Source organism: Eucalyptus grandis, chromosome 3 (genome assembly GCF_016545825.1).
Source record: "Eucalyptus grandis isolate ANBG69807.140 chromosome 3, ASM1654582v1, whole genome shotgun sequence".
In the NCBI taxonomy this organism is placed as follows: Eukaryota; Viridiplantae; Streptophyta; class Magnoliopsida; order Myrtales; family Myrtaceae; genus Eucalyptus; species Eucalyptus grandis.
Genome location: NC_052614.1, coordinates 25,828,711 through 25,842,907, shown reverse-complemented (window position 1 = coordinate 25,842,907; position 14,197 = coordinate 25,828,711). Strand labels below are relative to the sequence as shown.

The 14,197-nt window shown below is 39.5% G+C and overlaps 2 protein-coding genes across 18 annotated transcripts; both read right to left on the bottom strand.

Annotated features, from left to right (window-relative positions):
- Positions 1 to 779: 779 nt before the first annotated feature.
- LOC104439351 lies at positions 780 to 1,187 on the bottom strand. The gene has a single exon (XM_010052430.2). It carries the CDS (start codon positions 1,185 to 1,187, stop codon positions 780 to 782), a length of 408 nt encoding a protein of 135 aa, XP_010050732.2.
- Positions 1,188 to 6,942: 5,755 nt separating this feature from the next.
- On the bottom strand, positions 6,943 to 13,994 carry LOC120286216. 17 transcript variants are annotated; one of them, XR_005549689.1, is made up of 6 exons: positions 13,146 to 13,994; positions 12,349 to 12,656; positions 10,348 to 10,495; positions 8,711 to 8,858; positions 7,993 to 8,232; positions 6,943 to 7,339 (listed from the first exon to the last, which is right to left on the bottom strand). XR_005549689.1 is itself a non-coding variant. In XM_039309173.1 (3 exons), exons 1-3 carry the CDS (start codon positions 13,499 to 13,501, stop codon positions 8,087 to 8,089), a joined length of 324 nt encoding a protein of 107 aa, XP_039165107.1. In that variant the 5' UTR covers positions 13,502 to 13,994; the 3' UTR covers positions 7,938 to 8,086. The 17 variants fall into 17 exon arrangements, 1 of the variants encoding a protein (XP_039165107.1); XR_005549688.1 differs by lacking the exon at positions 6,943 to 7,339 and adding an exon at positions 10,668 to 10,776 and having other exon boundaries at positions 7,938 to 8,232; XR_005549694.1 differs by lacking the exon at positions 6,943 to 7,339 and adding an exon at positions 10,668 to 10,776 and having other exon boundaries at positions 7,938 to 8,232; positions 10,348 to 10,491.
- Between the last annotated feature and the right edge of the window lie 203 nt (positions 13,995 to 14,197).

Genomic DNA, 14,197 nt, shown 5'->3' with positions numbered 1-14,197 from the left:
CTTGATCCTGCGTGTTCAATGCTCAAAACTCGACTCGAGCTTGATTGAGTGTTAAGATTGATGCTCGAATTTAATTTGACTAGAAAAATCGAGATACTAAAGCTCGGATAAATAAGTAGTAAACTTCACTTTTATAGATCAAATATGATTATTGAAAGAGTCTAAATATATAATATAATAATAGTTCGATGAAATAAGATATTTTTTGAACAACGCACGCTTTTCAAATATGTAAAAAAAAAAAGTAAATTTTCGGATTATGTTGAATACACATAATAATTAAGGGATCCAAAGTCATTCCTCATGCCATAGGCTATGGTCAGGCTATGGTCACTCTTCGTGGATGGCAAAAAACCTAAAAATTATATCAATCATGAATATAACTTATTTATATTATAATTCAGCCAATCATATCATATAGAAATAGGTCTATAATTCATTTTGACATATTTAGTATCCGGCCATGCATAGTCCACTGGGCCCTATCCACAAGAAAAGGAAGTCGCATCCACGTTATCCATAAAGTAAATTCATTCATCCACGACATAATTTACTTCTTGTCGGCACCCATTTCATTGACGCAACACCAATCAGCAAAAATGTTCGAACACGGCACTCTCCAGGCAAAAAGCGAAAGCAAAATGGAGACAAAGATGACATATCAACGCAGATTTTCCATAAATTTGATATTTCAAAATCTACATTATGTACAGTAAGACACTGTCGACCCTGATAGCCAAACTTGTCGATCAAAATCAAAAGACCTAGAGAAGAAAACTTCAACTAAACTCTATAACTTCCCTCAGCAACTTTGTCGGTAGCAGCCGATCCGGAGACACCAGCAGCCTCACCGAGAAGTTTCTTGCTGGGAGCTCCTTGTCCGACTCCCAGCTTCGATCATCCTCGAAGTTGAGCGTGTAGCTCATCGGATTGTACCCAAACTCTGAGGAGGCCGCCATGGCCGCATGGCCCTGCCTCCACCTGCACCTCCCAATCCGAGCGATGAGGCTGCGGCACCTGTACCGGATCTCCGGCAGCAGGAGCTCCTGGGCCGTCGAGCGGACCTTGCGGGGGTGGCCGTCGTCACAGTCCGAGGCAGCGGCCTTGTTGTAGGTGGTGGCATGGCCGTCGCGGAAGCAGCAGAAGAAGAGGCAAGGGGAGGATGATCTGAGCTTGTGATTGAACATTTTGGGTGTGAAAGAGAGAGGGAGAGCGCGCGATGGAGTCAGAGTCTGGTCTGGTCAGTGCGAGACTGTGAAGAGAGTGAAGAGAGTGGATGGTGATGAGGAAGAAGGTGGAGAAGAGGCTGAGGTGGCGGGTTTTAATAGGTTGGACGGAGAAGGACGCGGCCGAGGGGCGGCGGCGAGCAGCTAAGCAGAGGAGTGGAAAGCGGTTTTTTTTTGTCAATCCGGCAATGGGGTTTCTATTTTACCTTTCTTAACTTTCTCGTTGGGCAGTTTGGTAATTAAGCAAAAGTCGAGGGATCTTCTTTTTGGTTTTACAAAAGTAGAATTAGATTAACATTTTATGGGTAAAGGCTGAGAACAGAATCTTGACTTGAAAGTCGAGACTCGTGACCTCTAAAGCAGCTACAATGGGAAAAAGATAATTATATGAAATTGCAGAATTGATAAACCTTGGAATGTGATGGACATTATTAAGTTCTACGAAGAAAATCAAAGGAGACATAGCGGTATTCCATGATCGTATCGTGATATTTTAATTTCAAGTCGTATTTTTAATGAGTTACATGAAAATTTCAATATTATTGATTAGCTAGATGAGTATATTTTTAAAGCAATCCTATAAAAGAAAGAGGATTAGAACGTTCGTTTTTTTATTTTTTTTCACGTGATATCAAAATATAATATCTGAATATTCGAATCCCTCTTTCACCTCCCACATCGCAATTGTTTTTCACTTTCTTTCTTCTTCTTTTTATGTCTAGCCAAATGCTAGTTTCGAATTGTGTTGACGTATTTGATTTAATGATTATATTATATTCTCTCAACAAAACTTGAGCGCAAGAATATAGGAGAGAAGCAAACCACCTTACTATCTAAGTCAACACTTCAACATGGGCAAAAGTGATCCTCAGCTTGAGAAAGCATGTTACATAAATCGATCTGCATACATAGATAAATTGTTCGATTGGGGTTCAACCTGAGTTACTCCGATAATTGAAGTTAGAAAGAATGAATCACTTTATTCCCTTCATGCCCTTGCACTGATCTCCGCTTATCTCATGCACGTGGGGACTAAGCTTCTTCGCTGCTCTGTCCTGCGACGATCTAGCTGCATCTGCGACGCCAAAGCTTCTGTCCCGACGTTGCTGCTCCCTTTGACGCGACGTCTAGACTCGTTGCTCCCTCATTGTCCCAACGCCCCTTTGCCGTGACGAGTCTTGGCTTGACTGAGCACCTGCACGACCATCGCCATGCTGCTTCATCTGTCCTGGTGCTACCTGCCCGTGCTGATTGCCAGCAGATCCACGGCCTCTTCTTACAACACCGCTGACGAGCCGTGAGCCTCCAACTGATGGTCCTTGCTACGAGCCTTCAACGATGGACCACCCCGCAAGTAGTTGCTGCTTCTCGCTCCACAACGGTGCTGTATTCCAGTTTGCCGTCCACCTGTTGCCGCCGTCCGTTGTATCCCCAACACCACCCACCCAACAGCAACAGTGCTAGCCACGCTTCAGTCCGCCTCCATGAATTTTCTTTTCCTGCAGGTTTCCATCGCCGCTGACCATCCAGTGACGCCCAGCATCTCCTGCACTAGTTCCAAGTCCACCGCAGCTGAGCCAAGACAAAAAGAAAGAGGTGATCTTGAACGGAGTGGAAGAAAAGAAAAGCGCTGGTCAAAGTGGAGAAAAGAAAAATTGAAACGGAGAAAGATTTATTCCATCATTTGCAAACAATATCAACGCCCCCACTTTCCTGAATACACGATGCGGAGAGAATACAAAGAAAAGGGGAGATTTTGGAAATTCGCTCCTTGGGTGCTCGTTCCTCACGTTTTCCCGAGAGTCACCACCTAACTGAGCCGAGCCGGATCACGAATCGCCCGCCGAACCACCGCCGCAGCCATCCTTTGCCGTCAAGCACCACCAGGAGTAGCCTTGCTGCGAGACTCACCCACAAGCCGCCTTCGAACAAGTTTGAATTTGGATTGCTCACTTCAAACTTGGTAATGATCTAATCCGATTCGATTTGAATATTTAATTATAAATTTCAGATTGATTTCGTTATCTAATTGTGATATTCGAGAATTTAAGCATTATTCAAAAGGATTTCATTGACAAAAATTAATTATAATCATTAATTTGAGCTATGAGATGATGGATCATTTTTTTTTTTAATTTTATCTCCAAGCCAGTATAAGTGCCTTATAAGACGTGAGAGACAAAGAATTATTTTTTCGAATATCATAATCTTTTATATAAATCTTGTGGATATCCTAGATGATTATTAGATAGCCAACTTTAATGAATGTACAATGAAAGAAAATATCATGTTCGAATATATGGTTTTTAATATAAGATTGCCTAATTTTAAATAGATTGCGTGTCAAGATTGATTCTAAAAAATAAATCAGAATATATTCTAGATATGAATTTTCTTTAATAAATAGGATTTATTTAGATAATATTGCATATTTAAAATGGTCTTCTAAGATAGGACAGCGTTTAGGTTAAACTAATTACTAATCTATAGACTGGATAATAATTTATTTTAGATAGTTTAATTAGGACATTTTTCTACTTCAAATTTTAATGAAAATACCAAAATATCATATGCATGTCATGTAGTTTAGGCCATGTTATATTGCTATGTCAAATGTGTGTCATGTTAGGTTCACTTAATTAGAAATTGTACCTCATTAGAACTAGGTCACGTAGTTAAATGAAATTGCATGTTATATAGCCTAGTTTTAATTTCAAAATAAAAAGAAAGCTAAAAAATAATTGCTTTCTATGGTATTTAATTTCCTACAATTTCTTTATCTATCGGTTGTTATCTTTAATGTTTGCACACCCGCACTAACACTAGATTAAAATCGATCTAAATTGTCTGACAATTTAGTTGAAGTAATTTAGTTCTAAATCTTTTAATTAAATTGATTTAATCTTAAATCTTTCTACATTAATATTAATTGAGTCCATTCCACTAATTTTTGTTGGAAATAATTGACGTTGACACCGCCGTCTTACATGACACCATCGACACGCTGACATAGATATTTTTAATAATACTTTGATATTTTTGAATTTTTTCTTTTATTTTGGTGTATTTCTTTTGATGTTTTTCACTTTTTTTGAAGATAGCCTCTGGTTTCCCATCAATGCTGCTGCAGCAGCAGATAGGGAAGATGGTGCAGGTTTCTTCACCGCCGAATCCTTCTTCTCCGTCTACTTTTTTCTCAGTCTTCTCTCCTGCGAGACCGTTTCAAACCAACGAATTCAAACAAAATCCTCAGGACTGCTGTCAAATTAATGATTAATGGAAGTGAACCCATGAGCATTCGGAGTTCTGACCTTCCGATTCTTCATCGGAGGAGCAATTAGGGTCCGGCTCTGGTCCAGTCCTCTTCCTCGCCAATAGTCACAGTGTTTTCAGTTCTCTGTGATAGAGAAAAGCAGTTCTCTAAAATGTGGATATGAAAAAAGAAAGACGCGAAAAGAGATCGAAAAAATTGGAAGTACCGTATCTACGGTCAAATTTAGAAACCGTGAAAGATTGTTGCAAGCGACTATTAGGTTACCTGCTTCTATGTAAATGTTTAACCTAGCTCTTTGGAAGAATCTAATTCTGTTTTGGGACTTGACAGGAGGAAGACAAAGCGAAGCTGGTGCAGGAAACCGGTTTGCAATTAAAGCAGATAAATAATTGGTTCATCAGAGGAAAAGAAACTGGCACAGCAACCCTTCATCATCATCCGTCTCAAAGAGCAAACGCAAAAGGTCCCTCAAAATAGACATCACCTCATTAATACAAAACTTCCTTGATATTCCATTTCTTTGCATGCTAAGTTTGAAGAACTTCTGCAGGTGAAAGCAGCAGCTATTGATCCCTTGATGTGGATTTGAGCAAGAGCAACGATCAAATTCTGACAGACAATATTCGGTGCTTCACTAGAATGGGTACTTAAAAGAGTTAATACAAGGAACATTGGCCAGTGGCCTCATACAAAGCTTCATCAAACAGGAACATTTGGAAGATGACTTTGATTCTAGGAAAAAGAAATTATGTTAGCGAAGAGGACAGCTCTCGCCTTGTGACAGGAATTTTGAAGATAGTCAATTAACCATAGATGCGGTCGTGATTATTGAGGGGGTACTGAGCTAGGAGATTACACATTTAGAACTAGAAGTAATATCAGATGGTTTCATTGTCTCTACTGCTTGTCCACTTTGCATTTTGTGAATACATAGGCCTAGTTATGTATTGTGTACAATTGGTATAATGATCTGTATGTAGTTCCTCTCCATTCTCCATGCTGATGACATTTATAGCTTTCCTTGGCTCTCCAATGTAGTGTAGATTTACTGTGAGAGTAACATATAGTTTGTACACTGCTAGGTTACTGGGTTTGGATTGCTACTGGGGATAATGACTGATTATGGTCATAGATAGGATCATTTGCCTGAAATTCTATGGCGTATTACAACCTCAAAGATTGTCGCCAGTTCTTGTGATGATTTAGCCACTTCATTGTCACAGCTCTATATTTAATTAATTATGCATAATTGTACATTAAGCTGGTGTAGCTGAAAAGTTCTGTTCATATCCCTCTTCTTCTATGTAACGAAAAACAACTTTATCACGCCAAATTCTGTCTATCCTGAACTCCTACACATTGAGCGATCACCTCTGGTGTGGCTGATGTTGCATACAAAGTTCCGTTTCTTGATAAACTGAGATTTGAATAGGAGGAAACGGTCCTAGGGTCAGTCCAGGTGCAACCTTAAAAGATAACCGTTTGAGCTTGTCTTTAGTGAATCTAGAAGAAAAAGGCTATGCTTCACAATAATCACCAAAAATTTCCTCAGCTTTTCTTCAAGATGACCTATGACAAAGAATTGAAAATTTGTTTTAGCCGGCCAACTCCAAGTCAGTTGATGTTCATTGGCAGAACGAATCCGAGAAAGAACCGTGCGTAAAAAAGATGAACATTGAATTTTCTAATGCAACTTGGACATATAAAAACATTATTTCATTTGAACCGCCATTTTATCCTAATATACCAAACATTTATGATGAACTTTTTGATGATTTCTTTGTTATTGTGTAGGTCTTTTTGTATCTTTCATCATTGACTTCTTGGCACATATTCCATACACGTTGTTATACAATCCACAAAATCAATGGATACCCAAATTTAGGATCTTCTAACGTTTCTGCTAACCTACCCCAATTTTTGAACTAGATAACTGCAATTCCTTTTTTTTTTTTAAAATTTTTTTTTTTTTTTTTTTGCTCTTAGACATCGTTAAACAGCTCGGTGGTTTACACAGAGAATCACATTATCTTGACCTCATCTTGAAATCCAACATTTGAAACCTTGACCTCTCCTATTTAAAAAAAAAAAAGGAGATATGCTAGTGCAATTTACAGATGTTTTTCATGAAATTAATGCTTCTTGTCAAGTGTAGCGAACTTTAAGCCCATGAGATTACAAGGATCATATCTAGGTTGTCTAACCATAGCTGCAGACATAAGAACTTTATTGTCACATAGCTTCCCAGTGTGGCCAATGATTACAAGAACAACAAAAAGTTTGGCGTATCGAATCTCTACCCAGTGCCACGACTATCCCTTTTGCAGGTACGAGGGTTTTTGAACATGAATGCGACTTTAGCACGAAGGCGACCCCGAGATTTGGTGTGAATTGACTCAACTTTCAAGCCAAACAAGCAATAGGTTTCGCATTGTTCTGTCATTTGGTTGAAGGCCAATCTATGTATTTGCAGCCACACCTCCAGTTCACGAAAACAGAGGTCCTCCTGTCTCCTCTAAGCATCCCATCTCTGCAAGTCTATGCAATTTCCCATGATTGACCAAGGGCCAGAAGTGAGGACTCTCTGCTTGGTGCCAATCCATGGAACGTAAACAAATACATCTTCTCATTTTAGGGGTTAGTTATCCCACCCAAGACCAGCCCAGGCTTTCCTTAAGACATCAGCTACGCAGCTTGACTCAAGCACTTCTCCGACAAAATCCTTCCAATCAAAACCATCTCAGCTTCCTCATCATCAACTTGCTCCAAAACCCAATGATCCCCCAGAAGATTGTCTGACAGATATGCTTGCGATGTTAAGAGAACCCCTGCAGGCATCCTGTAATGAGAAAAAAAAATAGATTAGCCGAGAATCAACTAAGGAAGGTCATCAAACAGTTGATGAGGGCAATGTGTAGTGATAGGAAAAGTGAAAACTAATGTGACGAACCAATGCCAAAGCAAATTACTAAAATAGAAAGCAGATGGAAATAATTAATGATGATAGAGAGCGAAAATGAGGATTATGGATTATCGAGAAGAATGGGGGGTGACGATCGTGGAGGAATGTAGGTGAAAGAAAACATCATTGTGATGTAGGGAAAGCTCTTGACAAAGAGAGAGAAGCTCTCACAGAGGGGAGAGACACAAATCTATGTACATCTTCCTGAAGAGAACTCAATGTCCCATTCTTTTTGGAGCATAAATGCTGGAAAGCTAAAACAAATCAAGATAAGAGAAAAATGGTTCTCATAATTTCCAGCTTACAGAAGCTCTGTTAGTAAAATCTCCTGATTTAAATTGCACACATTGCATGCATGTACTTATGTGCAATCAATCTTGAGCTTTAGGGGCGAAAAATCAATCTTGACCTTCGCTCTTTTAATGCCAATGATCTTCCATTATTTTTGCAGTGTTCTACTTCAAAGCATGTCAACATGTCAAATGGTGATAATAATAACTGCCACAGTGCTTCTATGTTCATACACTGACCAACGGACCAGCCAACATTTCCCTCAACAGTGCCTGCGAGTCTTACTCTGTCTACACCTTTGCTAACAGCGATCGTTGCTCTCAAGGCCAAAAATTAGCTGTCACTGTCAGTGAAAATTACACTGCCCCCAACTCCAGTCAGCTGGATCCCTGTAGCTACCAGCCCCAACCACTGGGACCACTCCATCTCCGCCACCACCTGGAAGTGACACTTCATATCTCCGTGTAACACTGCTAGTCCTGTTCATGAGTTCATTATACATGAAATCATTATTTCTACTAGATATAGATGGACTATTGATAGATCATGAGATGTTGCTACTCATCATAAAGTGAATAAACTTGTGAAAATGCTTTTCTCATTATTCCAGCATGATTCATATAGATAACATTGCTCAAACTTGTAATAGATCATAAGTTTCTTTGGAATAAATATATGGTTCTGCTCCATATTCTGATGTTTGGGATGTTTGGCCAAGATTATTAGAAAAATTAGAATGTGGCAGGAGACAAAAACTTGCATACTGGAAAGTTGAAATAGAGCATCAGTAGAACAAATCCTCATTGGTGTAGCTAAAAAGTCCCACCATTGGAATGATAAATGAGCAGAAGAGTAAATCACGCGGTGACAGGGAAAATGGTGTGAATCTTGTGAGGATCAAACTCAACACAAACAATCAATCGAGAACTTAAAATGACAATGAAACTATGAACTCACTCTTGCAGCCCTGCAGCAGATCAAATTCACACCTGATGATTAGCTAGCAAGAACCCGACGAATTGTGGTGATCCAGAGTGCCACCAGTCCAGCAGCATGACTGCTCTCCTTTGCCAATGTGATTTTGTACTTTGCCTCCAGAAGCTTCCTTAATAATTGACATGTCAATCATTAAATTAGTTCAAGCAATCATATGAGAACAGACAAAAGAGAAAATTACATTTGCAATATCCCAAAACAATAAAAACCCCAATTTAAGCAATTAGGAAAAGCAAGCAAATTGACGTCATTTCTAAGTGTGGGATTTCAATCGTCCACCTTAAGAAGCTGAGATGACTATGGTCAAAGGGATTTTCTGAAAGAGCTGCTTGTTCTTTCAACATTTTGTAATTTCCACTTGTTCTTTAAACTAAAGATAAAAGTTTAACTCACCATGGATACAAAACAAACACGTTATAGATGACCTGCCAGCAAGCAGAACAGCCTTCAGATACAAAACATAAAAGAGATTATTAATCTAAAAGTCTGGTTCCTGATATCATGTTAAGATTGAGCAATCATAGTGGATGCAGATGACAAATTATTTTCTTCAGGGGCACTCTTATGGTCTAGTCCTCCAACAAGGGCTGCCAGTTACATTCCTACCATGATACAGAGAAAGAATTCATTCCAACTAAGAAACATGAATCACTCAGTAATCTACAAAAAATAATCACTCACGGATGAATCACCAGGATTGCCAGCTTCATTCATGATTTTATCAAGTCTAAGATTTTGCCTTATTAGGGGACCAGGGATTGTCTCAAATATCGAACTATCACCAGAATGTGATCTCATGAAAACCTGACATGACAACTGCTCATATTCTATATAAGAAAAGCTCAAGACAATTCAGATATTGGCTTTAGCGACTTGCATCTAGAAATGTCTAAAGCTTGTGGAGCTCCTAGTCTCCAAGCCCTCAGGGCTCAATTAGTTTGTTGCAGTCTCATGCAACAATTGACGAGCATCATGAAATCTCTATATTTTATAGGTATCTCAATCCTGAGTCCTGGGTTGTCTGATAGCTCCCAACAAGCTGTCACTAACAAGTTCCTTAAATCTTCAAATTTCAACACATCAGGGAATTTTGCTAAAGACTTGCATCCTTGAATACACAAACTTTTGCAGGATGAGAATACCTTCAGGCTTTGAATGTCATGTAGCATTTCATAGTGGTTGATGTTTCAACCTTTGTTTTCAAGCACAATAGATCCGATAATCTTCCAAGGGAAGTGCAACCATGAATATCCAATATTACCAAAAAAACCCAGCCCGTCAAGGCCACATTTCAACATGAAACCCTCAAGATTCTGAAGTTCAGCTCTATTTGCAATTCCAATATCATGACGATCAAGATTATTAGAAAAATTATAACACAACAGGAGACAAAAACTTGCATACTGGAAAGTCAAAATAGAGCATCAGTAGAACAAATCCTTATTGGCATAGCAAAAAAAACCCCACCATTGGAATGACAAATAAGCAAAAGAGTAAATCACGCGGTGACCGGAAAAACACTGAATCTTTATAGGATCAAACTCAACACACAAACGGCTGATTGAGAACTTGAAATGACAATGAAACTATGAACTCACTCTTGCAGCCTTGCAGCATATCAAATTCATACCTGATGATTAGCTTGAAAGAACCTGATGAGTTTTGGGGATCCAGAGCACCACAAGTCCAGCAGCCTGACCGCTCTCCTTTGCCCATGTGTTTTTGTACTTTGCCTCCAGAAGCTTCCTTAATAATCCACAGGTCAATCACCAAATTACTTTGAGCAATCATATGAGAACAAACAAAAGAAAATTACAGTCGCAATATCGCAGAACAAAAAAAAAAAAAAAAATTCCAGCAATCATGAAAAGCAAGCAAATTCACGTCATTCCTGAGTGTGGGATTTTCAGTCATCCACCTTAAGAAACTGAGATGACTATGGTCAAAGGGATTTTCTTAAAGGTCTGCTTGTTATTTCAACGCTTTGTAATTTCAACTGTACCAATATCACACATAAGCCAGTGTGCCTGCCATCATAAGAATCAACAGAAGATAAAAAGTTTAGCTCGCCATGTAAACAAAACAAGTTATAGATGACCTGCGAGCAAGCAGAACAACCTTCAAATACAAAATTTGAAAAGGGATTATTAATCTAAAGTCTAGTTCTGGATATCATGTTGAGATTGAAGTATCATAAAGGATGATAAATGACCAACTATTTTCTCAAAAGGCACTCTTATGATCTAGTCCTCCAACAAGGGCTGACAGTTACATTCCTTCCCTGATCGAAAGATTTCATTCCAACTAAAAACATGAATCACTCAATAATGTACAAAAAATAATCACTCAAAGATGATTCACCAGGACTGCCAGCTTCATTCATGATTTTATCATCTAAGATTTTGCCTTACTAGGGGACAGGGGTCATCTCAAATATCGAACTATCACCAGAATGTGATCTCATGAATACCTGACATAACAACTGCTCATATTCATATGAGGAAAGCTCAAGACAATTCACATATTGGCTTGCATCTAGAAATGTCTAAAGCTTGTGGAGCTCCTAGCCTCCAAGCCCTCGGGGCTCAATTAGTTTGTTGCAGTCTTGTGCGACAATTGACTAGCATCACAAAATCTATGTACTTTATAGGTATCTCGATCCTTTGAGCCCTGAGATGTTTGATAGTTCCCAACAAGCTGTCACTATCAAGTTCCTTAAATCTTCAAATTTCCAAACATCTAGGAATTTTGCTAACAACTTGCATCCTTGAATACACAAACTTTTGCAGGATGAGAATACCTCTAGGCTTTGAATGTCATCTAGCTTTTCACAGTGGTTGATGTTCAACCTTTTCAGGGTCTTCAAGCAAGATAGATCCAATAATCTACCAAGGGAAGTGCAACCACGAATATCCAATATTACCAAAAAAAATCCAGTCCGTCAAGGCCACATATCAACTGGACTCTTACAGTTTGCAACATGAAACCTCTCAAATTCTTTAAACTAGAAGGTTATCTTTCAATGGATGTGCAATTAGAGATATCCAATCTTACAAATAATCAACCTCTCAAGGCCATGAATTTCAACTAGATTCCCGCAATCTGCAGCACAGAATCCCTTTAGACATTTTGAACTTGAAAGGTCTATTTATCTTTCAATGGATTGAAAGGTCTGGTCATCTTTTTAATGGACATGCATTTAAAGACATAAAACCTTCTCAAAGATTCTAATTAATCAATCAAGGCCTCAAACTTCAGCTAGATTCTTGCAGTTTGCAGCGTGAAATTCTAAGTCTTTAAACTGGAAAAGTCTAGAAATCTTTTAAAGAAGTGCACCCAAAGAGATTCAATCTTTGCCAATAAATACAACCTGTAAAGACCATGAGATTCAACTAGATTTCGGCAATTTGCAGCATGGAATATTTCAATGGATGTGCATCCAGAGAGATATAGAACGTTTCCAGATATTCTCAATGGGTCAAAGCCTCAAACTTCGACAAAATTCTCGCCGTTTGCCGCATTTGATTCTCTTAGATTCTTTTTAAACTTGAAAGAACAAGTAATTTAATGGACATGGAACCAGAGATATTCAAACTTACCACACTCTTGCAATTGGCAACACATGATAGCCTCAGATGTTTCGAACTCGAAAGGTCCTGCAAATCTCGACTAGATTCTCGCGACTCACAGCAATTTGTTTCCTGCGGAATCTTCAAAGTTGAAGGATCCACTGACCCTTTGCCTCTGGAGAACCTGGGAACGCCTAATCAACGTTTTGTCTTAACTAATGCCAAAACTTCATGCGTCTGGTAGCTGCCAGCCCCAACCACTGGGACCACTCCATCTCCACCACCACCTGGAAGTGACGCTTCATATCTTTGTGTAACACTGCTAATCCTGTTCATGACTTCATTACACATGAAATCATTATTTCTACTAGATATAGGTGGACTATTGATAGATCGTGACATGTTGCTACCCGTCATAAAGTGAATAAACTTGTGAAAATGCTTCTTCTCATAATTCCAGCATGATTCATATAGATAACATTGCTCAAACTTGTAATAGATCATAAGTTTCTTTGGAATAAATAGATGGTTCAACTCCCATATTCTGAAGTTCAGCTCTATTTACTGTTCTGGTATCATGAAAACCAAGATTATTAGAAAAATTAGAACATGGCAGGAGACAAAAACTTGCATGCTGGAAAGTCAAAATAGAGTATCAGTAGAACAAATCCTCATTGGCATAGCTAGAAAGTCCCACCATTGGAATGACAAAGAGCAGAAGTGCAAATCACACAGTGACAGGAAAAATGGTGTGAATCTTGTTAGGATCAAACTCGACACAAGCAGTCGATCAAGAACTTGAAATGACTATGAAACTATGAACTCACTCTTGCAGCCCTGCAGCATATCAAATTCACACCTGATGATTAGCCTGAAAGAACCTGACGAATTTAGGGGATCCAGAGCGCCACAAGTCCTGAATGACTGCTTTCCTTTGCCTATGTGTTTTTGTACTTCACCTCCAGAAGCTTCCTTAATAATTGACATGTCAATTATTAAATTACTTCGATCAATCATATGAGAAGAGACAAAAGATAAAATTACAGTTGCTATATCCCAGAACAATAAAAATCCCAATCCAATAAATCAGGAAAAGTAAACAGATTCAGCTTGTTCAAGTATAGGTTTCTGCCATCATTTTCGTCAAAACCTCCGCACGACCACTGTAAACCACCACCTCCATTAGTCAATACTACCAATACACTCCGGCTTCGACCACCAACAGTCTGCCATCACATGCACACGGCACTGCACATAGGCTTACGCCACCAGGCGGACCACGCCTCCAAAGGCAAGTTTATCATAACATAGAAGCTCCCTCGGAGAAGAATCCCCAACCACGAGCCAGAGAACGAAACTGGAACGGCACAGCCACCGAACTAATTTTAAAAATCACCACGCCAAACACGACCCAGCGCAAGACAAAACCCGCCTCCCGCCGCCGCTCGAGAGCCGTCTCATTACATCTAAATCCTTCCACTAGACGGACGACGACGACAACTACTACCCCAACAACACGCGAGAGCGTACACAAGAGAGAAAGCAAATACGAACCGAAACACTCAATCAAGATAAAAGTTTTTACAAGCTCAGAGAGAGAGAGAGAGAGAGGGGGGGTCTCCTTCTTCGCTTGATTTTGCAATGGTCGTGTGCGGTCGCCGAAATTTATACGGCCAAGAGAGGGTCTCCTTCTTCGCTTGATTTTGCAGATGTGCCTGGGCTCGCTGAGAGAGGGTCTCCTTCTTCGCTTGATTTTGCAATGGTCGTGTTGGGTCGCCGAAATTTATACGGCCAAGAGAGAGAGAGAGAGGGGGGGTCTCCTTCTTCGCTTGATGTTGCGACTGCTGGAGTGATTGCGCTCGTTGCCTCATCAAAGAGA

What these genes read in the sequence shown, in the direction of transcription:
- LOC104439351 (XM_010052430.2), bottom strand. Translation starts at nt 1,187, where the DNA reads ATGTTCAATCACAAGCTCAGATCATCCTCCCCTTGCCTCTTCTTCTGC.
- LOC120286216 (XM_039309173.1), bottom strand. Translation starts at nt 13,501, where the DNA reads ATGGAGGTGGTGGTTTACAGTGGTCGTGCGGAG. An exon ending in TTTACAGTGGTCGTGCGGAG is followed by an intron (nt 13,291 to 13,468) that starts GTTTTGACGAAA and finishes TCAATTATTAAG; the next exon opens with GAAGCTTCTGGAGGTGAAGT. An exon ending in TATGCTGCAGGGCTGCAAGA is followed by an intron (nt 8,233 to 13,145) that starts GTGAGTTCATAG and finishes ACTCATGAACAG; the next exon opens with GACTAGCAGTGTTACACGGA.